This window comes from Hipposideros armiger, unplaced genomic scaffold, assembly GCF_001890085.2.
Source record: "Hipposideros armiger isolate ML-2016 unplaced genomic scaffold, ASM189008v1 scaffold_60, whole genome shotgun sequence".
NCBI classification, from domain to species: Eukaryota; Metazoa; Chordata; class Mammalia; order Chiroptera; family Hipposideridae; genus Hipposideros; species Hipposideros armiger.
In genome coordinates this window covers 4539113-4564621 of record NW_017731410.1, presented here as the reverse complement: position 1 = coordinate 4564621, position 25509 = coordinate 4539113, and the positions used below count along the sequence as shown (strand labels likewise).

Below are 25509 nucleotides of genomic sequence, written 5' to 3'. Positions count from 1 at the left end.
AAAATGCACAAAGAGATTCAAAAGATTTTTTTCCAAAAATATATACAAAGGGCCAACAAACACATGCAAAGATGCCCAACATCATTAGTTATTAAGGAAATGCAAATCAAAATCACATTGACACAGCACTTGGCACCCACTAGGACAGCCATAGTAATTTTTTTTTAAATAGAAAATAACAAGTGTTAGTAAGGATGTGGAGAAATTAGAACTTTCATACACCACTAGTGGGAATGTAAAATGGTGTAGCCACTATGGAAATAGTTTGGTGGTTCCTCAATAAGTTAAACTAGAAATACCATATGACCCAGCAATTCCACTCCTAGGTATATCCCAAAGAATTAAAAGCAGGGACTCAAACAAATATTTGTACACCAATATTCACAACATCGTTAATCACAGTAGCCAAAAGTTAGAAAGAACCCAAATATCCATCAACTGATGAATGGATAAACAACATGTGCAATATCTATACAATAGAATGTGAATCAGTCATAAAAAGGAATGAAGTACTGATTCATGCTACAACATGAATACACTTTGAAAAAATTATGATACGTGAAAGAAGCCAGACACAAAGGCCACATAGTGTATGATTCCATTTATGAAATATCCAGAATTGGTAAGTCCATAGAGACAGAAAGCAGTTTTGTGGTTGCCAGGGACTGTGGGAACTGGGCAACGGGAAGTGACTAATTGATGGGTTTCTATTTGGGGTGGAAATAGGCAGTGGTGATAGTTACACAACATCGTGATGTACTTAATGCCACTAAATCATATACTTTCAAATGCTTAAAATGGTAAATTTTATGTTATATGTATTTTACCATAACAACAACAACAACAACAAAAATAGCTTAAACAGGAATCCAAGCCTAGCCCAGAAATTAAGATGTCAGGAGATACTGTAGATTCAAGAAAAAAGTATGCCTTAGCAGTGGGCAGTAGGAATCATGGTATAGGTTCCTGTTCTGCACTGAGGTGAGTGCCACCAAATGGGTCTGTCCCCACTCCACTCTTTAATCCAGGCAGGCCCCACTCTGGCATAATGGTCAGCAAGCTCCCCAAAGGCAAACCTGTTCACAGACTGACAAATTATATCAACTCCTCCAGTTCCTACAGGACTCTCAGGTACTGTCACTTCACTCTCATTTGACTCCAAAAAATTCAAGAGGCAGGTGCTCTTGGTCCCATTTTCTGAGAGGCTCAAAGAAGCTAAGTGACTCGTGCAAGGTTGCAGCACACGAACCATGGGAGACACCCCTATAGCAGGTCTATCCATAGCATCTATTTGGGGTTCTGGAGGTTTTTTTTTTTAACTTGGCTGTAATCACACTTACAGAATTGCTTTCCATCCTCAGCTTGGTAAAATACGGTATAGTTGCTGATGAAACCATTTCTCTGTCTTTTGGGAATCTCTTTCCATATGATTGAGACTGTGTGCACACCAATGTTCTCAGCCTTGGCCACAGGGCCCGTTGATGGGACTTTATCAGAAAGAGAAATAAATAATATAATATAAACACTGAATCATGCCCCAGCAGATCCTGCCCCCCACAAAGGCTCTGGCCAGTACTCAGACTGAAATCAGTGTTAGAGGTGGGAGGTGGGGGGAGTTGGGAATTGATGAATCAACTCCTAGGAAAATTGTTTCCTGGAGTCATCCATCTTGAACAGGAAGAGAAGCAGTGTCCACGATCAGAGAAAAAGGACTTTCTTATAGATCTCTCATTCTTAGCACCCAATTCTTTCATTCACACCTGTAATAGCTATTATCAAATAGTTGAAGAGTATGCTTCCATGGACTACCTTTGAGTGACAAGATATATTTTCTACTGTTGAATCTGGAAGATATTAACTCCCAAAAAGATAAAAATGGAATCTGAGAAGCTCACCAGCAAAACCCTGGCTTATGGCTACACAATTAAAAATAATTTTTTTAGCATCTCCAACTTATGATTAACTCTGTAAGGTCCCTAAAGGGTCCAAACTAAATGTTATTTCTGCTTACAGTGCTGTTTGCACTAAGTTTCTTTGTGATTTTGAGCAACTTGTTTCACTCTCTAAGCCTCAATTTTCCATTTGTGAAATGAGAGGCTTGGACTTGACAATCTCTAATGTCTACCCCCACTTTAAATTCTATATTTAAATCTATAAGCTAACCACAACTGTGTCCAACTTACTCATACATAGCTTACTGCATGCTAAAGGTGCAGCATGGGTGAGTGCTAAGGCTATAGGCATTCACAGCCTTGTCTGATTGTTGGGCAGGCCCCAATGTTTCTTTCGCCCCATATACATACTGCCTTCTTTGACATAAGCCTGGATGGAATATGGCTGGCCCACTTGGTCTCGCAACATTGGATATACAGAAATGTTATAGCACCAGAAAGGTTTCAATTTATCTGTTAAAAAAAAGAGAAAGAGAGAGAAAAGCAAGCATTAAGTACAAAGTATGGCATGCAGAAGGAATACTAGACTAAGAGTTATGACCTTAGATTTATGGAAGATATTCTATTTCTCTACATTTCCATATCTGGAAAATAAGGCATTTAGATTGGATGGTCTGTAATGTCTATTCCAGTTCTAACATTTTAAAATAATTCTTAGAACTAAACCTGCACCAATCTGACGAAATGAAGAAGCCACCCAGGAAGGGAGAAGTAAGGGATCCAGGCCCTTCTCCATCACTGATTTTGTTATATGACTTGGGGGTACTGCACAATAAACTTAATCCTTCCGTCAATAGTATATCACTCTAGAGAGCTCAGATACCATTAATTCTAGCTCTTCTGTCTGCCTGCATCCCTGCATGAGTGTAATTCTTCATATGGATGTTGTTAAGTATTAAAAAAAGGTTGGACTGATAGGACTGGGGGGATAAAACCTCACTCATGTGTCTTACAAGTATCAGAGACTTTCTTGAAAAGAAGGCTGTTCCCTGTATCCATCACCTGGCAAAGGAACCTAGTTCTGAAACAGGCAACCAGAACTAAAGGGGGTCCCCTGGGTAGGACAGATGGAATACAAATCTGATGTTTTCCACATGATCAAGATATCTGGGAAGTGTTCTCTGACGGTGGGTGTCAAAATGGTGTTTTCCACCTGGAAACATGCCAAATACCTGGTCTGATACCCATGGTTTCCTGTCTTGCATTATTGCTGGGAAATGCCAAGAAATGTGTCACTTCACTAAGCTTGCCGTAGCTTGTCAAATGCTATTAACCACATTCACAGCTTCGAAGCCAAAGTTAAAGATTTAAAAACCAATTAAAATGAAATGGAATCCTACTCAGAAGGAGCTTGGAGGGAAGGGGGTACGGGGAGGGGAGGGCGGTCCACATTGGTTACCTTGCTGGATTGTCCAGTTCCTGGCCGGAGACACAGATTCCCAGGAAAAGGTGGAGGGCTCTGTGGTCAAATCTGAAAACCACTCAACCATCCATGAGTCCACCTCCGGAATGGAGCTTTGCCACTCCACCACTAGCTGGCCTTGAGTGAGGCAGGCCTGCATGGCCTCAATGCACTGAAATGCTGAAAGGAGAGAAAAAGACTGCTTCACAACTACCCGTCTCATCCTCCAAATACACCGACCACACTGGCATCCATTCATTGCCCAAATCACAAAGAAGGTCAAAGTTCAAGATCTCCACTGTAGTCTCCCTTTATGGTGCTGTTTTCACCTGTTTTATTGTATCCTTTTTTTTTTAACTCCCCATCTTTGATGATTAAGTGCCGTCTTAATCTTTCCTTACCTCCCCCAAATATACCTGTTTCCAGAAAAGGATCTCACTAGAGATTAATGACTAAAGAGACTAACCTTCTACATGCATCTCTGCAAGTCAAAAGGAAAACAAGCTTGAGACCAAGAATAAATCTCTAAAGGCAGAATCTCAGGCACCAGTAATTCTGTGGCTGGAAAGCTGGAAGATGGTGACCTAAAAAGCACACCAGGGAGAGAGCTTCAAATTTCAACTATCTAGGCTGGCCCTACACAACCTGGCTATGGATTCCTATTCACAAGGCAGTAAAAATTGTGTCTGTACCACAAAGGTATAGACACACCCATCTAAAGCACCTAGGTATGGACCAATATACAAATGACAACATTTTCTGACCACCTAGCAGAAAACTCATGTCCAGAAACAGGTCTCAAGGGTTCCTTTAATAGAAAGTTCAACACTTGGTTTTGAATCTAATCTGAGAGTTAATCAGAATTAGAGATCTATCTCACTGAAAATGTTCTGAATATACCAAAGAGGAGAGAACTATTAGGAGGTGCAGTTAGGCAGAGAAGGGGGGCACAAAGCGATGGTGCGCAGAAGACCGGAGGTCTGGCTCTTCCCTCTCCTCCACTCCTTACACCCACAACACACCTGAGCCTTCGCAAAAAATATACATTTAAATAAACATTAGAGACAGTCCTGGATGAGGGCAAAAGAGGAGATGGTGTCCCTCAAAAAACCCCCAGAAGCCTTTTGAAGCTGGGCGCCTTGGCCAAGTGTAAGGATTTGGTGTGGGGGCTGGTGGTACCGAATCCTGCTGTTTCTAGGCAACAAGCCCCAGCAGGCCGTGTGCATATATAGGCATCTCTGCTCTTGAAGGACACAATTTATGGATCCTTTTCCCAAAGTGGGCCTTTATGAGACACTCCAGCTGCTAGTCCTAGAAGCAAGGCCAGGTAATTTGTCAACCTCCCAGGGTAGCTCTGAGGAAGAGCAACTGAGGCACGAAGGAAATGTGGATTTGGAGTAGGGGCAGGAGCACAGAGCCAGGAAGTCCCCCCACCTAATCCCTGGGGCTCCTCCTTCCTGCTTCCTGCCCACCGCTGCTAACAGCCTCTAAGCATCCTCAGTTTCCATTCCAGACAGGCTGAGAGCCTCCATTGGAGCACTGGGAACCCTACCTAGCTTCTTGTAACAGGTAATGTTAGTGCTCACGGAGCCTCTCAGATCTCTCCGTACTGTTTTTGTGTGTTTTGCTTGATTGGGATAACTCTGAGATGTGACATACTCCAGAGTCCCCGTGCAGTGTCAGGCTGGAACCACCGTCCCCAGGACTTTTATCACATATCATACCTGTTATGGGTTGAATTGTACACCCCCCCCCCGCCACACACACACACACACACACACACACACACACACACACACACAAAAGACCTCCTCAATACCACAGAATGTGACCTTATTTGGAAATCAGGTCATTGAAGATATAAGTAGTTAGGATGGTGGCCCTTAAACCAATATGACTGGGCCCTTAAACCAATATGATTGGTATCCTTATAAGAAAAGTAGAATTTGGACACAGAGAGCCAAGCAGGAAGCTGTCCATGTGAAGACCTAGGCAAGGGGTTGGAGTCATGCTGCCACAAAGAATGTATGGGGCTTCCAGAAGCTTGAAGAAGAAAGAAAAGAAAGGATCCTCCCCTAAAGGCTTTTGAGGCATCATGTCCCTGCCAACACCTTGATTTCAGACTTCTTATCTCCAGAATGATGGGACAATACATTTCTGGTTTTTGAAGCCACCCAGTCTGTGGTGCTTTGTTGGGCAGCCCTGGGAAAATCAAACAGCATCTTTGGCTTGGCCTCCTCCCCTTCCCTGGCTTTGCTTCCTCTGCTTACTTTTCTGGTTTCCCTGGAGAAACTTTCTTAATACATTACTTGCACACAAACCCTGGCCCAAAGACCAGAGTGAGTGTTGGTTTCTAAGCTCACACTCCTTTCCTTTACCAACACTGGCGCTCTGAGGAGCAGGAGTCGGGCTGAAAGAGCCAGATGTGCTGCAGTGACTGCGGGAACAAGCCCAGACGCTGAACCACCAGGATGGCAGAAATGGTTCAATTAAGCCATGATCAACCTTGAAAGACAAAAGGGCCTAGGCAGCATTAAAGAGTGCTGAAAGAGGAGTTTCCAAATCAACATTGGACTTAACATAAACTAATTGATGGATCCTTCCATCACTCAACAAGAACTTTTGGAGCAGTTTCCCAAAATACAACACACCCCAGGGGTGGTAGGAAATACAGATCCTTCCTGGGGAAAATGTTTTGATGATGAACACGTTTAATTTCTTGTGGCTTGATGAAGGCAGTCACTCTGGGCTGATCAAACAGAGCTCTCAGGTAGTGCCTCACCTTTGCCAGCTCTCCTGGGCCAATCTCAACGCTATGCCATTTTTCAGTCCCCATGATCTCCCCACCCTCTCACCACACAAGTGGCCTTGTGCTTCTAGGCCCCACCTCAGACCACTTCGCAGCTGCATGTTGACTCAGGTCTCCTAGAACTCAGAGGATGTGCAGGCCAGAAGGAACCGGAAGGGGTATCTATTCCATTCCTTAATTTTAAAGATGGGAAAATGGAGGCCAACAGAACTAAGTAACAGTTCAGCATCACACAGCATCTGTGACCAGAATTATAAGTCACTTTACTAATATCAAGTCCAAGCTTTAGGATAAATTATATTGTATACATTTGGAACCATATAGGCCTGGGCTTGAATTCCACCTGAGAGGCCTTGGGCCAGTTACTAAGCTTCCCTGAATTTCTTCATCATCTATAAATTGGATCTAGTAGCATCTACTTCATGGGTCATTTCAAGGCTAACATTAGATTAACCTATGTCTTCTTAGCACAATGTGTGACATATACTAATGGACAATATGTGTTTATTATACTGACTTAATGATTGTTATACTTACAATAATTATTATAACTATTCTCTAGTTGACGCCACTTTATTAAACAAAATTCTATAAAACATTACTTTATTACATGTCTAGAATAGGGTTCTATAAACTTTCTCTGTAAAGAGCCAAATAGTAAATATTTTAGCTTTTGCAGGCCAAATGGTCTCCGTCACAACAAGTCTGCCATTGTTTCACAGAAGGAGACATAGATGATATGTAAACAAATAGATGTGGTTATGTACCAATAAAAATTTATTTATAAAAACAGGTGTTGGGCCAGGTTTGGCCCACAGGCTGCAGCTTGCCTGCACCTGGTCTGGGACCATTATAACTGGTGATCGCACTGATGCTTCTGACACATAGCAAGTGCCTTCAGAATTGGAAAAAACAAACAAAAATCCTATGTGACTTCAGCATAATTTTAGTTAGAGTATACTTTATAGTATTTTTAAAGTTGATAATCCATGTCTAATAGAAATTTAATCAATCAGAAATTTTATTAAGAATGACAATCATAATAATTAGCTCTAGACAAAGCATTTTACATACGCAATCTCATTTCATCTTCACAACAGCTCTGTCAAGTAGGTGTTACTATATAATAGCCCCATTTCACAAGTAGCTAAGGTTTAGAGAGGTTAGATAACTTGCCCAAGGTTTATGTATCTAGTGAAAGAGCAAAGATTTGAATCCAGGGCTGTTGGACTTCAACGGCCATGTTTTTAGCCTTTACTCTTCACTGCCTCCCACTCCAGGGCTACACCAGGAAACTGAGATTACTAACCAGCAGCAACTCTATTAACAATGGATATGTCTTAAATGATACATGCATTTGTCAGAAACTTCAGAACTAGGGATGTTGAGTAGGCAGGAACTAAGGACTGTGCGGAATACTATTAAATATCAACTAAAATAATACCAAGTAACACAAAATATGTATACCTAGGAGTTTTAAAATGAGGCAAGGGAAGAAATGGTTAAGTTTAAGGAAAAGAGAAAAAAGGGAACATAGGCAGACAAGTCTAGCCAGCAGTGTAAATGCCTGAACCAGTCTAGGTCTCAGCAAAAGAGAAAGGTAGCAAATTGGAGGGTGCATTCCTTACCTATGGTGCATTTCAATAAAAGTTACTGAGTGCCTTTTCTAGGCAACTGCTCTATGCCGATTTTAAGTATTGGAAATGAAGGAGGAAGAGAGGAAGGAGAAGGAGGAAAAGAAGAGAAAAACATGCAGAAATCTCTGCCCTTAGAACTTGCACCCTGTTGAGAGATTGTTCATAAACAAAATAAATGAGAAAATCTATAGAATGAGGAATGGTAAGATTTATAAAGAAAAATAAAGCAGGGAAGAGGAAATCTATTGCTTGCAGTTCCTTGAATAAAAATCAAAGAAGGTATTTTATTCCAAAACAAGATATAGGGTATGAGTCTGCCTGGGAGCAGTAAAATGTTAAAGACTACTTAATCAAAAGTATAATGAGCAATTTATTGTCAAGTATAGACATTAGGACTTTTCCTAACTTGATAGTCAAATGGAAGGAGGAAAAGGAAGAAAAGAGGAGAGTGAGCAAAAAAAAAAGGGAGATTGAGCAAACCAAGGCTGGGATGTGGTCAATATTGTGAGGGAGATTTCAAAAGAGAGGTTTCAATCACTGAGAACAAATGTGGCAGATCTGACAGTTGTATAAAGCTCAACCCAGCTTACATTCACTTAGACTAGCGGTTCTCAACCTGTGGGTTGTGACCCCTTTGGGGATTGAACGACCTTTTCACAGGGGTTGCCTAAGACCATAGGAAAACAAAAAGATATTTATGATTCATAACAGTAGCAAAATTACAGTTATGGAGTAGCAACGAAAATAATTTTATGGTTGGGCGTCACCACAACACCAGGAACTGTATTAAGGGGTCGCAGCATTAGGAAGGTTGACAACCACTAAGTTAGACCAAAACAAACAGAAGCTGCACATAGAATTTCTAGGCTTACGTATCAAATGATTTATGAAGTCTGATTTTCCACACAGGCACTTTACTTCAAAGGGCTCATTAATTACCAGAAGATTTGCTCTTCCCACCAGAACCTAAAGAGTGTCTACTACAGTTTCATTTGAATTCAAGTGAAACAGCAACCCTTGAGAGGATATGGAGTACTCCTTGGCCAACTGGGTGGGGCTAGACATCTAAGTAAGAAGTTGACACTGTACTCACACTTTTCATCAATAGCCGGAATCCTCAAGGTGGCCACTGGAGACTCTCCAAGAGAATTATAAGAAATCACAGACACCCAATAGGTCTTGTCTTCCAGATACAATTCAAGCTGCTGGTTAGTGGTGTTCACTGTCACTGTGAGGTTAGTGTTATTTTCTGGAAAGTACCATATGTTGTAGCCAAGTGTCTTTTCTAGGACTGGGGCTCCTTTAGCCTTCTAAACACAAAAGGAAACAGAATTTATTGCCAAAAACAAAAAAAGAAAGGCATTGAGAGGGTGATAAGTGGTGTGGAGGGGTGTGTGGGTAATGTTAACCATTAGCTGCTAAACTACAACCAGGCAATTACCCTCCTGGGATGAATAACAGACCCTCTGCTGTGACATTAAACCTTCAAGCGCCAGAAGAGGGAATTTGCTAAATGGTCCCTTGGTATCAACCCTTAACCTAAGTCTAATTCCATGAGGCTGAACTAGGAGAATGCCTGAGCCAATATAAGCAAGCCACCTCCATTTCCTTTTGGCTGTATCTTTCTCTTTATCCCACGTGGGCAGAAGAATATAAGTTAAATGTTGAGGCATTCCCTCCCAGCCAATCCCAAGTCTGTTCTGGCCCTGGGTTACCCCTAGCCTGGAAGCCTCCAAGGGTTGGAGAGTAACTGTGCCCTTGCCTTTTATCTCCACAACTCTGCTCCAGAAAGGAGAGCTCGCTTCCCTGACCCAGGTACCCCAGTCATCCCAGCTAAGAGGACTAGAACATTCAGGGCTGCCCTATCAGTCCTAAACCCTTGAGGAGAAGCCTAAGGTGACCCTAGAAACTCCAAGCCAAACTCTTCGGCCTTGAACTTAAGACCACTAACCATATGTTTTACATTGGGATCAGGATGCTGAGTATTTCCCAGGAATTATAGGACTTCCCAGTTGTTCACGTTCTGAATTACACACATAGAAGGAGCAGAATGACTGAATGTCAGGCCAGATAGGACTTTAGAAGTCACTTTGTCCCATTACGCTCCCAGTTTGGGAATTTCCTTTACAGCCCCCATGACAGTCAGAAGAGCCTTTTTTCTCTTAAGACACTCATTCCCTTATTTGTTTATTTATTTGTTTGTTTGTTTTTTAAAGATTTTATTGGGGAATTGGGAGAGGGGAACAGTGTTGGGGAATCGGGGAAGGGGAACAGACAGGTAGACAAATTGCTGTTTTGTTCTTCAGTCTAGTTGTGGAGGACCTTACTTCACTGGCCCATGTTGGTAGGATCATTGCGCTCTTCCAGGGTGAGGCAGATGGGTTGCCGGTCATTGGTCGGCAGCTCTCGCTGGCTGCCAGCCGCTCACACCAGCTGCCGGCCGCTCATGCTGGCTGCCAGCCACTCACGTAGTTCATGGCAGCCCACTGCAGCCCTGCTGCAGCCTAGCCATCGCCGCTGGCAACTCACAGCAGCCCAGCTCCAGGTTGAGCTGTTGTTCACCATCTTAGCTGTAGAGGGCGTAGCATCACTGGCCCTAATGTGGGATCTGAACCGGGGCCCTGCTGCTCAGAGCTGGCGTCCCAAGCGAGCTCTTACCCAGCTGAGCCACTCGGCCGGCCCTCATTCCCTTTTTTAAATAACAGCTTTATTGAGATATAATTCACACACCATACAATTCACTGAATTAAAGTGTTCAATTCAGCGGCTTTTAGAATATTCACAGAGTTGTGCCATCATCACCACTCTCTAATATTAGTTCATTCTTTTTTAACCAACTCTAATTCTTAGAAAACTCTCCTATTGAGACCAAAGGAAGACCAGTTCCCAGGTGAGGGAAAAAGGAGGAGGCACTGAAGTTCATGTCATCGACTTCACAGGTGGTCCTCCTGACCCGCTGCAATGTGGCTGGCCTCACGTGGGTATGTGCAATTGTTTGCTTTCTTTCCCCCTAAATTTGTTGACACCCTGACTGTGCTTTCCCTTGTCTGCTGCCTCTGCAACTGGAGGGTGTCCCACAGCCCTGGGTGGTGATGGCGGAGGGGAGTGGGGTGAAGGGGAAGGAAAAAGTTTGAAGGACGTTCCAACACTGAAGTACATGGGATTGGAATGTCATTTGGCAAAGCAGGGTGAATTCTCCATTTTCAAAAGGGTTTTAAACTTGCCTGGACTTTAGCAAGTATCAGATGACATGATAAATATTTGCTGAGAATTGTGGAAACATACTAAAGAGTTTTGGCATCTCACTGCTTTCCTCCCTTTCTTCCCCTCAACTCCATCTTTTCTCTCTAATTTCCTGGCTGTTTTTTTCTTCTTTATTTGCCCTTTTCCTTTCCTATTTATTCTCTCTCCCTTCTCCTTTTCTGTCCTTTTCCCTAACCTTCTTCTCTCACCTCCTCCTCCTTCCTCCTCTTCTCTGTATTACCCACCTGACTTCTCCTTTGTTCTGCACTTCCAGGACTCCATCCTAGGAAGGACCTGGTCTGTCCTTGCACCCCACTATACCAGTACTTAAAAGGGTACATGTGCAATATATGTCTGTTGTGACCTGAGGACACATGGGTGAGCTGACCCCAAGTCAGTGCTCTTCTCCACTGTAGGATGTGGGCTTTAGAATTTTACATTGCCTTCTGGTGGAGGCCAGCCAGTCATGGTTTTCACCAGAAGGTCAAGGTGCCTCCTGCACTTGCACTTTGTACCTGTCCTAAGTGTTAATGTTTCAGACCAAAGAATATGGGGGCCATGGTCTTTAATGCACATTCAGGCCATCTATAAGATAACCCATAAGGCTTTGTGAGCAGGGAAACCATTGTGAGATTTGGGGCATTATAAAGCCTCTTGGGAAGGAAATTTAGGAGGTTAAAGTTCAAGAATCACAGTTCTTTGAGGTGTAAGAGACCAAGGGGTTTCAACAAAAAACAAACAAACAAACAAATAAATAACCCAGAGTGAGGTTACCTTCCACAACAGCTTTACTGGCCTTCTCCCATCCACCATGGCTGGTCTCAGGACTCTCCACAGATCCGGGCTAAGTGGAGCTGTAAGGAACAAGAGTGAGGCGCTCAACTCAGACAGCAGGGAGCTGCAACAGGGGATGGCGAAAATTAACTGGGCTACCTTTTTAGAAAATGCAGTTGGGAAGAATTGCTTCAGGGATCCAGCAGGAGCAAGGTAGAGAGCAGCGGGATGGCAGCATGGCAATGACCACTTTTAAATCAACCAAAGATAAAAAATAAAACAGCCCTTGGGTCTGATGACTTAATGTAAGGTTAAAAAAAAAAAGTACAACACACCCCATTGTAATAGAATTTATCACTCAATCTGGATAATGTGACATCTCATGTCCTCTAAGATATACTATCTACATACATTAAAGCTGGAAATGACTATATTATTTGTATACCATATCTACTCTCCAAAAGCATGAAACTGCATACTCACAATGTTATAAAATATAAGAAAAAATTAAAGACGAAAAGGAGCAGAGATATAATCTGTACTACATCCCTCTCTGAGCTCTAAATTTAATGCTGATCTTCCTGGCAGGAAAAGTGAAAATGAATCACAGTGAGTTGTATATTTTTCATGGCCTGATAAAAATAAAACACAGAATTCATATGAAGAGGCAAATATTTTCTGGCTATGGGCCTTGAATTCATAAACAGAATTTATAAGTGGATCCTCTCAAAAAAGACACAGGGTAACATAAAGACTGATGTGTGCAATCACAATTGAACAAAAGTACAGAAATATGGCATGTGTACATTCAAAATGCAAGGGAATTATATTGAACTCAATTTATGCATTTCTCCAGTGAACAACATAATTTAAGACAACATAATTCAAGTGTTAGCTTCTGGTGATCTAACAACACAGGATAAAACTTACAAAAATAAGCAGAATTTACATTTCATTTGATCTCTGGACTATATCTCCTATATCTCTTGCCTCAAGCAAGTTTTGGTGAGGAGTGGGTTACTCAAAATTTATAGTTCCATGCTCTGACATACACCTAAAATTTCAAAATGCTAAGCTTTTGATGAAAGAATGACCCACACTCTTTAGCCATGAGAGGAAAGCATAGAAAGTTCTAAAGAACTGTCCAGAAGTCTAGTGGCCTGAAATTTGGAGAAGTGAGGAAATGTCTAACTGAAGCTGTGCTGATGCACTCTGAATCTTTTCTTGAGGAAACCACATGGCTGAAGATAATGCAATTAGATCTGCAAAGAATGGGGTCTAAACTCTTTTAGTACTGAGAGATTATTTTCAGAGATCTTTTTAACTTGTGGTGATAGAGTGTCTTAAAGTGAAATTACTGAACTCCAACTAAAAACAATTTCATAATCTAGAAAAATGTGCCAACAGGAAATTAAATAAAAACCTGTCTTGTCAATGGAGAGTCACACTCTACAACATCTCTTGAAGAAAACAAAGTGTGGGTAACACAGTCTAACTGTTAGGCCCTGAGTCTTCCAATTAGATCTATTTTAATTCCATGTAAGTAAATTGGAACTGTTTAGACTTAACATATGACTTCATCTGTGTTCCACTTGAAATGTTCTTACAAGCTCTTCCAGGAGCTTTCTGATTCCCCAAAGGTCTTTATTTAATCAGAAGAAAGGACAGTCAGTACCCAACTTTGTCAGGCAGGGAGGGAGTAACGGGCTGGTTTTAGCTTGTCTACAAGCCAATGAGATATAAGCAGAGCCCGAGTTCCTCCCAGAAGGCAGCTTTTATACAAGGTTATAGTCACTAGACCCTCAAAGGTAACCCACAGAATTGGAAGGACTCTCACTCCATCTCTTACTTGCAGAGTCTCTCTGTTCCAGTTATGTGGAAGTGAGACTCAGGGATAATAATATTGAGAGCAAGGAAAAAAAATCCAAAGGCAAAGTGTTTATTACAACCCAGTCCCAAAGATTCATCTGAAGAATAGAGGCAAAACTAAACTGATTATTAAATAATTAATCATTCCAGTCACTTGATTAGAAATATGAGTGAAATTCTCCTTAGATTTATTCCATAGGCAGCCATTTAGCTTTGGTAGATGGTGATGATGAATGAATTTAACCATTTTTTGGGTTTTTTTTTATAAGGCCACTATTACTTGCAGATATGGTCCAAAGACAGTCTTCCCAATATAGACTTCCCCCAATGCAGCTCTTAGTAAAACCACTGCCTCACTAGCATGTAAGTCTTCTACAATTATTACAGCCAATTTTTCATTAACCATGAGTTAATCATGGATTTACAGTTTAATCAAAGGGAAAAAAGTAATCATTCTTTATTTGTGAAAAAACAAAAGTAACATTTTCCAAATCTGCCAAAAAACCTATGTATTCAAAGGCATCAATTGTTTGGACCAATATAGTAACAATTTGATGCTATGTTATTTCTATTACAATCTGGGAATCCCCACAACAGTCACCAGTCAGAAACCTCAGACACATATTGGTACCCTTGCTGAAGACCAACAATAAGAATAGCTAGCTTTTAGCAAGTGTCACTGTCCTAATCAGTATACCTGAATTATCTCATTTAATCTCCCCAGCCCTATAATTAGGAATACCAATGTTATTATCTTCATTTCTGAAGCACAGAGAAGTGAAGCAACTGCCCAATATCATATGTTTTTAAGTAATAAAGCCAGGATTTGAATATGATTATGTTTGTGTCATGCTTAAATGTGGGTAAATAACCCTAATAAACAATATGTTGATATCCAAAATAACATAGACAATGCTCCACATTAAACTTAGAATAGAAATTTTCAAACAGTTAGAAAAGGTTTGAGGTGGTATGTATTAAACAACTGGGATTTCATTGTGAAATAGGGAAACAAATAGTTTGTGAATTAGAAAAGGAGAAATTAGGATTTTTTGAGAGTGGAGGGGTACATTTTTCATCAATTTCCCCTGGGATCCTGAAAAAAATGAAGAAAAATAAAAGTGTAAGTTCTCTACTGGTGACTATGATATATGAGTCTCGATTTGATTTAATTAGCAAAGGACACAGAGAACACCAGCATCTAGTGTTTTGCTAATTAATCTTAGCCAAGCTAGTTGAAATAATAAATCAGCTGAAATGGTAAGTATTGTTTCTGGCAGCAAAACAAGTGGATGAAATTGACATTGCAAAGTGGCTGGACAATGATGAGCTAACTTAAGATGCTGACCCATGGTGGCACCAGTAGGTCACTGGGGAGAAGAGTGACAGCTACAGGGAGGAGAAGAGCTGTGCAAAACAAGATCACACCCCAGATGGAACTTAATCTCCCAGATTGCTTTCCGAAAGGTGTGATAACGGGAGAAGACAATTTGCTCAACAATACTCATGTGTTTCATTCTAATAGTTTAAAAGGATGGGCTCAGCAAAGACACAGACAACAACAACTGACTAGTCTAATAGTTTATAACCTTTGGACCATTTCTTTTCTGTGCAATTTATGTGTTGTTTGATATTTATAAACTATTGTATTTGTATTCACTGGGCACTTTGAGATGATGTCTGTAGAATGTAAGTGTGTTCCCAAGTATTGTATAAACTTTTAATGAAAAGTTTACATTAGATCCACAACTTGACTAATTTTGTTTCAACCACTCATGTATTTTTATTTATTTAAAATTTATATAGCCCTTACCACTTGTAAGACATTGTTTTAAGCACCTGAACACATAATGACTTGGAAGTGTCTATGACTTTTTCCTGTATGGCCACAGCCTGCCATAGAGATTGGATGCCTGAATGGCACAGAAGAATGTTACCTTAGGTGAAAAGGGCCTTCATAGGCCATCTAGTGCAATTCCCCATGTGTTGCATGAATCTTTGTTGTGTAACCACATCCACCCAGGGGTAGTCCAGACTAAGCATGAACATCTCCAGTGGGGGATTCAAAATTCAGAAGGAACCAGATTGTTTCCAGACATCTAACCTTACGGGCAAATGGGCCAAACATCTGTTAATCCCAACCTGGCTTCGTGGGAAATTCAACCAGGATCCAGAGGAATAAACTGTTATCATATGGATGAGGGAGCAAAGAAATTGACCCCAGATGTTACCTGAGACCAATGTCGGTCTTAGCTATAAGACTGAATAATAAGGTCCTGAAATTGTGGCCAGGGGTGGGGTCAGGGGAAATTCATTGTCTAAAAAACCACATGTCTTACAAACAAATAAGGTTAAAAACTCAGAAGGTTAGAAGGGTCAGTATTTTTGCATTTCTTTTCCATGTTTCAGAAGAAAATGTGTAGACGTCACCAAGTATTCATCTAATTCATCTAATTAGTTCATTGTGTTAGGCTGAAAAATGAACCCCAAAGATCTAAGTCCTAATCCCTGGAACTGTAAATGTTGCCTTATATGGCCAAAGGGATTTTGCAGGTATGATTAAGTTAGGATCTTGAGGCAAGGAGATTATTTTGGATTATCCAGATGGTCCTTAAATGTTTTCACAAAGGTCTTTATAATAGGAAGGCAGAAAGATTTGACAGAAAGGAGAAGAGGTAATGTGATGATGGAAGCAGAGATTAGAGTGATATGTTTTGTAGATGGAAGAAGGGCCACAAACCAAGAAATACAGGCAGTCACTAGAATCTGGAGAAGGCAACAAACAAGCAAGCAAACAAACAAACAAGTTCTTCCCTCAGAGTCTCCAAAAGGAAACAACCCTGCTGACACATTGACCTTAGTCCAGTGAAACTCATTTTGGATTTCTGACTTCCAGAACTATCAGAGAAAACAATCTGTGTTGCTTTAAGCCACTAAATTTGTGGTAATTTGTTACAGCAGCCATAGAAAACTCACATATTCGTCAAGCATCTGTTGATCATCTAATGGGGGTCAGGCACTGGGCAAGGCTCTTGATTTACAGAGAACAGCAACACACTCTGAGTGACCCTGGGCAATTTATTAACATCTCTAAAATACAACTCCTTCAATTCTAAATGGGGGTGATTCTACATATTTTATAGGGCTCTTAGGAGAATTTAAAATAATAATAGGAAATCCAGTGTTTACTGAATGTTATTGGGTCAAACACATTATTTCGTTTAATCTTTAAAATAACACTACAAAGTACTACTATTAACTCAATTTTACAAATTATATTCCATTATAGGAAAGGGAAATAAATACTTTAGAAACTGAGGCTTAAAGATTAGGTATCTTTCCCAAAGTCATCCACAGCCAGGCTGGGATTTAAGCCAAGCTCACAGATTCGAAGTACTGTTCCTAGTTACCATACCTCAATCAGTGTGGTCCCTTTCTCTTTCCTTCCCTTGCTATCATTAAAGGTGAGACTTTTGGTTTCTCATTAGTTATACCTTTATTTACTTTTTTAGTAATAGCTCCAGGGTTTACAATATATACTTTGATTTATCATAGGATATCTTTAAATATTTTACAGCTTCATGTATAGTATAAGAACTTATTCAGAATACTAAAGATGTGATCTTTTGCCTTTGGGGCAAAAAGCTGATGCCACAACTAACACCATCAGAGGAGGGCTAGCTTATCCTATGGGCTCAGGTGGCCCAGTGAGGGCCCTGAGGAGAGGGAATGGACAGACACTCCAAGCTCTAGGGTTGTGGGATTCCACAATTCCCAGTTACTGCACTTGACAAAACCCACAAAGGCCAGGCCCAGGCCCTAAACCAGAGCAGGCAGAAAAGGAATTACAAGGGACCAGCTTACCTTCTTCTTCAGTTGTTCCCATTTTTTCTTGGCTCCAGCCACTCCACAACTGTGACTCGTTAGCTGCACACTGCAGAGTTACGACATACTCCGTCGAAGCCTGCAAGCCTGTGAGGTTGTATGTTTGCTCACTATTGATATGTCTTATGGTGAAATTGACTTCCATCTAAAAGACAGAAATAACTTTGAGCTGGACGAGAGACCCCATGTTATCTTTGTTTTTCTTCCCCAACCTTCTCTTACCTTTTCAGAACTAGTAGCATTATATCTGAAATTTTAAAATACATAATTTTCATAAATAAACCTCCATGCATGTCAGGGTACCATTTATACCTAAATAGATGTGTGTCACCCCCATGAACTACCACCCTCCCCACTTCCTGTCTCTGAGCTTGTAAGGCAGAGATTCCTGCCTCTGGGCTGAATGTGAGCGAGCAGAGTCTTGATGTTCTGGAAGACGCAAGGCAGAGTCCTGGGACTCAGGGAAACCTGGGAACTCAGTTTAAAACTTGGCAGTGACTCCGACACCTAGAGCTAAGGCCTCATGGAATAGTAGGTAATCGACACTTTAGTGGCATTAAAGTCAACCTCACGTCATGGACAAGACCCAGAAAAGTTAAGTGATCGTGGACTACCTCAGCATTTGTTACCAGCAGATCTAGGATCAGAACACAGATTTCTTCACTCCTAGACTCCCTCCCTTTACCCAAATCTTCCATTTCAAATTATTGGTCTTTGGGTGACCAATCAAGCTGCTAAAGATCTCAGCAGCCTGGATGCATACATTCATTTTGACACTCTCTTGGGGTGGGAAAGTTGGGGAGGTAAATAAAGCACTTCTCCTTTCTAGACCTCAGTTTCCTATTAGTAAAACGAGCGTGTTGCTTTATATAACCTCTAAAGTTCCTTCTGGACCCAACCCTCCAAGAGAAATTTAAAAACTCAGCTATTTCTCTCTGAGCATGGTCATTGTTCTCTCAATGTGAACTTTCAGCTGTTGGTTTATATTAACTTCTATTGAGTTGATTAGTAAAAATAAACTGCACTAATAGCTCATTTTGTGAGTGTGCACACTAGCCCCATAGAACCCTGTGAGAGAAGGAAGTCCAGATATTTCTAATGTGTATATAACAGCTGTGAAATTAAGAACATAATTATAGGTCCTTGGTCTATAACTGGGCCGAATAAGGATAGGTATATGTGGCAACGAGCTGAGCATCCCAGCTCCAGAAGGATGCTTCTGAACTCCCAGCCGAGTGAGGTGGGGTTGGAGCAAAGAAGTAGGATCTAGACATGAAGGCAGTTTGGCTGGTGAACCCCAGGTCCCTGCGCACCCTCCACCAACAGCCCCTGGAGATGTTGCAATGGCAGAAGAGGTTTTTGGAGACATAACTTGAGACAATCCATCATCTCTGGGCAGTAGCATGCCCAACCTACTTTAGCTATGGGGCCCAGTATGCACCAAATTAAGACCTTTAGGGGGAGAAGGCTGATCATATGTAAATCAAAATTAATATTAATCCATAAAATATGGGCAAGGAAGTCTAGTAAAGTTCTATTTTAAAGTTCTATTTTACTTGACATGCTTTTAAAAATATATAATATTTATTTTATTTTTAATCTTTTTAAGTTTTCCTCCTGTTTTGCTAGTTACCCTCAGCACAAGTTTGACCAGATTGCTGGGTCTCCTCATGTTCGTGCTCAGAAAGCTCTGCCTAACGCAGCTATGCAAGCCTGTTCTTCTCAGCCCTAGCCTCAAAGGAAACAAAAGCTGCTCAGTCTTTCACACAGTGTGCCTCTAAGGCTTCTTTTACTTTGGCTCATGCACAGTCCAGGATCAATTGATCCTCCATTTACAGGCTTAAATCTAAAACTTTCCCAACTCAACACAGACAACAGACTCCAACCAAAACATTAATTAACTTCATCAGGTTTGTTTCTAACAATCTATATTTTGTGCCAAATGTTGGCTCACCCAAAATGTTTATGTCTTCAGAGATGAGTCAGAAGTTTTGGTGCAAAGCCTAAACTAAACTCTTAAAGCAGTCTTGAGATCCTTTTGTAGATTGTGCATATGGTTCCAATTTATAAAAGTGGAATCCATTTAGACTAGGGCCATATTGCTCAAGTACGGTCAAATGAATGCCTGAACTTGGACTCGGATCTGCAGCTTACAAACATTGTGACCTTGGAGAAGTGATTTAAGCTCTCTACATTGCAATTTCCTAATCTATAAAACTAAAAATAGTGGTGCCTCACTTACAGGATATTTGCAAAGATTAAATAGTTTGGAGTATAAGAAAGTATGTTGTAACTCACATAGCGTCATACAAATATGAATCTTACTATATGGACATATTGGGATTTTAGAATTAGTTTTTATATGGCTCAGTTTAGTTAAACATTTATTGCATATGTGTGCCAAGCAATGAGAAAACAAAAATGAACACCAAGGTCTCTGTATTTGAGGAACCTATAGCCTAATGCAGGGAGAGACGGCTTTAAATGACTACACTGAGTGTCAAATGTAATGACAGAGGAGGAGTACTTAGCTCAGACTCTCAGAGGGAAATGTGTCTGAACTGAGTTCTGAGAGATGAACAGATTTAGCAAGGTTTGGGGCAGGAGTATAGTACAAAAGCAGATGGTGTTCTAGGCAGAGGCACAAAAGAGTGAAGCCACATGATGCAAGGGAAACTAGCAATTCAGAATTAGTAGATGGGCCAGGGCAAGATGCAAGATGAGGTTGGAGGGATCAACAGGGGCCAGGTCTTGGAGGTCTAAGGATGCGGACCTTTTTCCATAGATAATGAGAAACATCCACAGAAGAAGGTCGGGTCGACTAAGTTGGGTTTAGAACTGCGTAGACTTCATTGTGTTTGAAAACTGGATGGAGAGACATACTAGCTAGCTGCACATTCCACTTTCCTTCCCACTTCCTCCAGGGAGCAGGAAGGACTTCTTATCTCAGGGACTAGAGGGAAGGAAACAAAGATGAGTGTAAACGTAGGTGAGCTTGTCAAGGAGGTGGGGTACAGGATGCTGGAAGTTGGGGTGCTTTACACTTGCTGGTCTCACTTAGTGTTCTGCATGGTTTAGCAATTTTCCAGAATGACATAAATCCTCGTTTATTTTTCTTGTTGACTCTTATCACAACAGCCACAGGACTCAGGGCCCAAACAAATAGAAGAAATCAAGGGTTACTACACAGAAGAAGCTCCTCCGGTGAGACTATGATGTGTAACATGAAGGAAGATAAGCCAGGAACTGCCCTGCTTCGGGGTTCCCTTCTAAGGGAGGGAGTTTCCAGAAACTACCAATCAGTGAGTCTTATGTTACATGTAGCCAGGTTTTAGGAGAATGGTTTCAGAGCTGGCGTAGAAAGGAAGCCGAGGGAAGAAGTGGACATCATTATTTCTCATCTTGAACACAAGACAAGAGAAAGTTAACCAATTTTCTGAAATATTCTAGACTAGGAGGGTATTCAGTAAACATAGTATCTATGGGTTTTAGCAAAGAAAAAAGTCTAGTGGTAGCCACATGGACAAAATGAAAAAAGGAGGCTGACAGATATATATATTTAAAGAAGTCTGCATAAATCACAGTACTCAAAGAAGGAGAGGTTGATGTGTCTGGATGGTCTCTACTGGTTTACCACAGGGCCCTGATGTGGTCACTATTTTTATTAATGATTAAATTAAGGTACAGAAGAAAAGTGTATCAAATCTGAAGATATTGAAAGTTGGAAAGTAGAAAGTTAATTATAAGTTCTGGGTGTTAGAATAAAGATTCTAAATAGGCTGAAATGATAGATAAGACCAACATGAATAAATTCAATAGGATTAAATAAAATACCTGCACTTAGGTTAAAAACCAACAAGTTCTAAGATAATGAAGATATGTTTTACTAGCAAATCTTGTGTGTGTGTGGCGGGGGGAGAGTGGAAATTTTAAATATTTAACTGATTTAATTGGCTAGGAGCTAAGAGTTAATAAAGTAAGGTGGTTATAAAATAGGTATAATTTCAGACTGCACTGATGGAGAATATCTTCTGAAATTTGAGGTAAGAAAAAATTTCTTAAGATACAAAAGGCATTAAGTATAAAGGAAAAGATGGATACAATTTGACAGTACTAAAATTAAGAAGTTTTATTCACCCAAAGGCACCAAAGAGATTGAAAAGTCAGGCTATATAGTAAGAGATATTTGCAACACACATAACAAAAGACTTATAAGTAGAATACATAAAGAATTCCTAAGTCAATTTTAAAAAATCAGACACTGTCCAATAGAAAAAAATGTGCAAAAGGCTTAAATCAACACTTCACAGAAGACTCCAAATAGCCAATAAACACATGAAAAGGTATGCAACCTCATTAAAAGTCACGTGTATGCAAACTAAAGCCATGATTCCATTGTGTTTCTACAATTGAATACTACACAGAAATGCAAAGTATAAACTCCAATATTATATAACATGAATGAATCTTAAAAGCACAATATTGAAAGAGCCAAACAAAAAAAGTAAAAAATGTATGGATTCCATTTATATAATATCTCAAACTATATTGTTCAGGGATGCAGGCTTAATATTAAAACCATAAAAAAAATTTAAAAAAAGCAAAGAAGTAATTACCAAGAAAATCAGGATAACAGCTCTAAGGGGACGAGGGGACTGTCATCAGGGTAGGCAGGGGGTCCTGGTATGCTGTTTTGGACCTTGGTGAGTTTTACATGAGCTCTGACTTAATAATAATTTATTACATGCAACATTCATGTTTTGTTCACTTTTCTAAATGTGTATTATATATCCCAATTGCACAAAAGATTGGAAAACTAAAAAAGGAAATGGCCAAGCCATAGACTCTCTGGCAGCCAACATAGCTAGATACAAACCAGGATGGAATGCAAAAGTAAATTTCTCACTCTTTAATATGTTCATGTGCTCAAAATGAAGGATGACTCTAGTAAAACACTTTTCCAATCTCAAAGGTCCAAATGGGAAACTGGGAAGAAAAGTACTCACTATTTTCTATCTTCTATTTTCAATATAGAAAAGAAAAAAAATGATTCCAGGTCAACAAAAGTTGTCAGTAATTCTCTTCTTTGGGCCCTCTAATAGAAATATTATAATGGTATAACTTACCCAGTGGGCACTGTTTACTGTTCTGAATCGAAGCATGTAGTTTAAAGCAGATGACACAGGTGCCAACAAAGGCCTTTTCCATTTTATTTGAACCATTCGCTTGATGCCCAACACTGGTTTCACACTGCTAACATTAGGTGGTTCAATTTTTACTGAAAAGAAAAATCATACAGTTCTTGTATTTGCAAAAAGATCAAAAAGTACTAACAACATCCACCCCAACCTGAAGAAAAACAAAAACCTAGAAAGAAAATGATAATGCATACTTTGTGATCTGATATATGTAGATGACATTAGGAAGGCGGTGAAAAGGAAATGCTGCCACCTCCACCATCCCACCCCCCAAAATGAAATGTCCAATGAGGAGAAGATACATTCCTGTGATAAACAAAAGCTTGAGGGAGTTCATAACCACTATAGCTCCTCTATGAGAAGAAATTCTGAAAGAGTCAGTCCTTCAGGATGACGTGAAAGGAGGCTAGACAATAACTAGAAGCCAGATGGAGATATAAAGATCTCCAATAAAGGCAAATACATAGGCAAATATAAAAATCACTATTATAGAATTTTGGTTTATTACTCCTCTTTTTATTTCCTACAGAATTCAAAAGACTAATATAAAAATAATTATAAATCTCTGTTGGTGGGAATATAATTATGAACATGTAACCTGTGACATCAGTAACAAAGCAGAGGCAGGAAATAGGGCTGTACAGAAATAGAGTTTCTGTATGCAATTAAAGTTAGGTTGGTAGAAATTCAAATTAGCTTGTTATAACTTTAGAGTCTTATATAAGGCCGGACAATTAAGTTCACAAACTCATCCTAGAAAATCCTAAAAAAGTGCTACATATCTCATTGCTGAATATCACTACGGTCACCTTTAAAATACTCCCTTTGGGAAGCTATGCACCCATGCCAGTGCCCAGTCTACCCTTCAAAGCAATTCTGGAACTCTTTTTCTGGAATGGCCATAATACAGCTGTCGTTGTATTACCCTTGATGTCCTGAATGTCATCAAAATGTCTTCCTTTCGATATTTCCGTTTTCTTTGGGTAAAGAAAGAAGTCATTGGGGGCCAGATCAGGTGAGTAGGGAGGGTGTTCCAATACAGTTCAGTTGTTTTGGCTAAAAACTCCCTTACAAACAGCGCCATGTGAGCTGGTGCATTGTCGTGATGCAAGAGCCATGAATTGTTGGTGAAAAGTTCAGGTCATTTAACTTTTTCACTCAGCCTTTTCAGCACTTCCTAATAGTAAACTTGGTTAACTGTTTGTCCAGTTGGTACAAATTTATAATGAATAATCCCTCTAATATCAAAAAAGGTTAGCAACATCGTTAAAAACAAGTTTGCGAACTTAATTGTCAGGCCCTATGTATGTAATCCAGATTTGCCTCCAGATTTGTTCTTCTTGTGCATAATTGCTTTAGCTATTTGGACTGGGGTCTTTTGTGGTTCCATGTGAATTTTGAATTTCTGTGGAAAATATCATTGGCATTTTTATTGGGATTGCATTTAATCTGTAGATTGCTTTACATTGTATGAGCATTTTAGCAATAATAATCCTTCTAATAATGATCACAGGATATACAAGTATTTCTGTTTATGTCTTCTTCAATTTCTTTCATTGATGTTTCATAGTTTTCAGTGTATAGGTCTTTCACCACCTTGGTTAAATTTACTTGTATTTTATTCTTTTTGATGTTATTGTAAACTGGATTGTTTTCTTAATTTCTTTTTTGAATATATCTTAGTACTTAGCAACACTTTACTAGGCCTTAGGTTATAAAAACAAAATTTCTTCAGAGATTAATTTTATAAATCTGTGTTTTACTAATTTAGACCAAAATTTCTCTTCACTCTAAATGGTAATTACAGAATATTTATATATCTAATACTTCTAGTTGAAAGGATAGTAAGTTTTGGGACTTTTTGTTTTCATCTTTCTTTTTGTTATCTTGTGACAATTTATTTTTTAACATTTTAATTGCTAAAGTATACATGTTCATTTTAAGAAAGCAAAGACAATAAAAGTTTATAAAGAAAGAGTGAATATGGGGGCAGCCTGGTGGCTCAGTTGGTTACAGCACAGTGCTCATAACACCAAGGTTGCTGGTTCAGTCCTCACATGGGCCACTGAGCTGCACCCTCCACAACTAGATTGAAACAATTACTTGACTTGGAGCTGATGGGTCCTGGGAAAACACACTGTTCCCCAATTAAAAAAAAAAAAGAAAAAAGAATGTTTAAAAAAGAAAACAAGAAAGAGTGAATAATCTTGTTCAGGTCCATTATCATGAGATAAAGCCAGTATTTACAGTGTGACATAAGCTTTCCATAGGCAGCTCTAAAAAAAAGAGTTTTAAGAAGCACAAATCAAAACACTCCACAAAAAGAAAATCTCAAGCCCAGTTATTTACACTGATGAAATCTATCAAAGGTTTAAAGTAAGAGTAATCCTTCAGAAATTGTTTCAAAAAATAGAAAACCAGGAAACACTTCCCAACTCTTTCTACAAGGCCAATATTACCCTGATGCCAAAGATATCACAAGAAGATAGCAGACTAAAATCCTTTATGAATATAAAAGCAAAAGCCCTCAACAAAAACCTAGCAATCCAAATTTATCAACATATAAAAAGGATTATACACCACAACCAGATGAGATTTATCCCAAGAAACAATGTTTGTTTAACTTAAAAAAAATCAGTCAAGGGCCGGCCGAGTGGCGCGATGGTTAAGAACTCGCTTGGGATGCCAGAGGGCCCCGGTTCGGATCCCACATATGAGGGCCAGTGACACTGCCCTCCGC

The 25509-nt window shown here is 39.9% G+C and overlaps 1 protein-coding gene across 1 annotated transcript in view; it reads right to left on the bottom strand.

Moving 5' to 3' along the window:
• Positions 1–25509, bottom strand: part of IL31RA (interleukin 31 receptor A) — a 63403-nt gene that overhangs the window by 5898 nt on the left and 31996 nt on the right. Inside the window, exons 6-12 of the mRNA XM_019641433.1 lie at positions 22698–22849; positions 17551–17716; positions 11818–11897; positions 8894–9110; positions 3352–3534; positions 2304–2405; positions 1341–1487 (exon numbers count right to left, since the gene is read on the bottom strand). Coding sequence (XP_019496978.1) covers positions 1341–1487; positions 2304–2405; positions 3352–3534; positions 8894–9110; positions 11818–11897; positions 17551–17716; positions 22698–22849 — 1047 coding nt within the window. The remainder of the gene's footprint in view (positions 1–1340; positions 1488–2303; positions 2406–3351; positions 3535–8893; positions 9111–11817; positions 11898–17550; positions 17717–22697; positions 22850–25509) is intronic.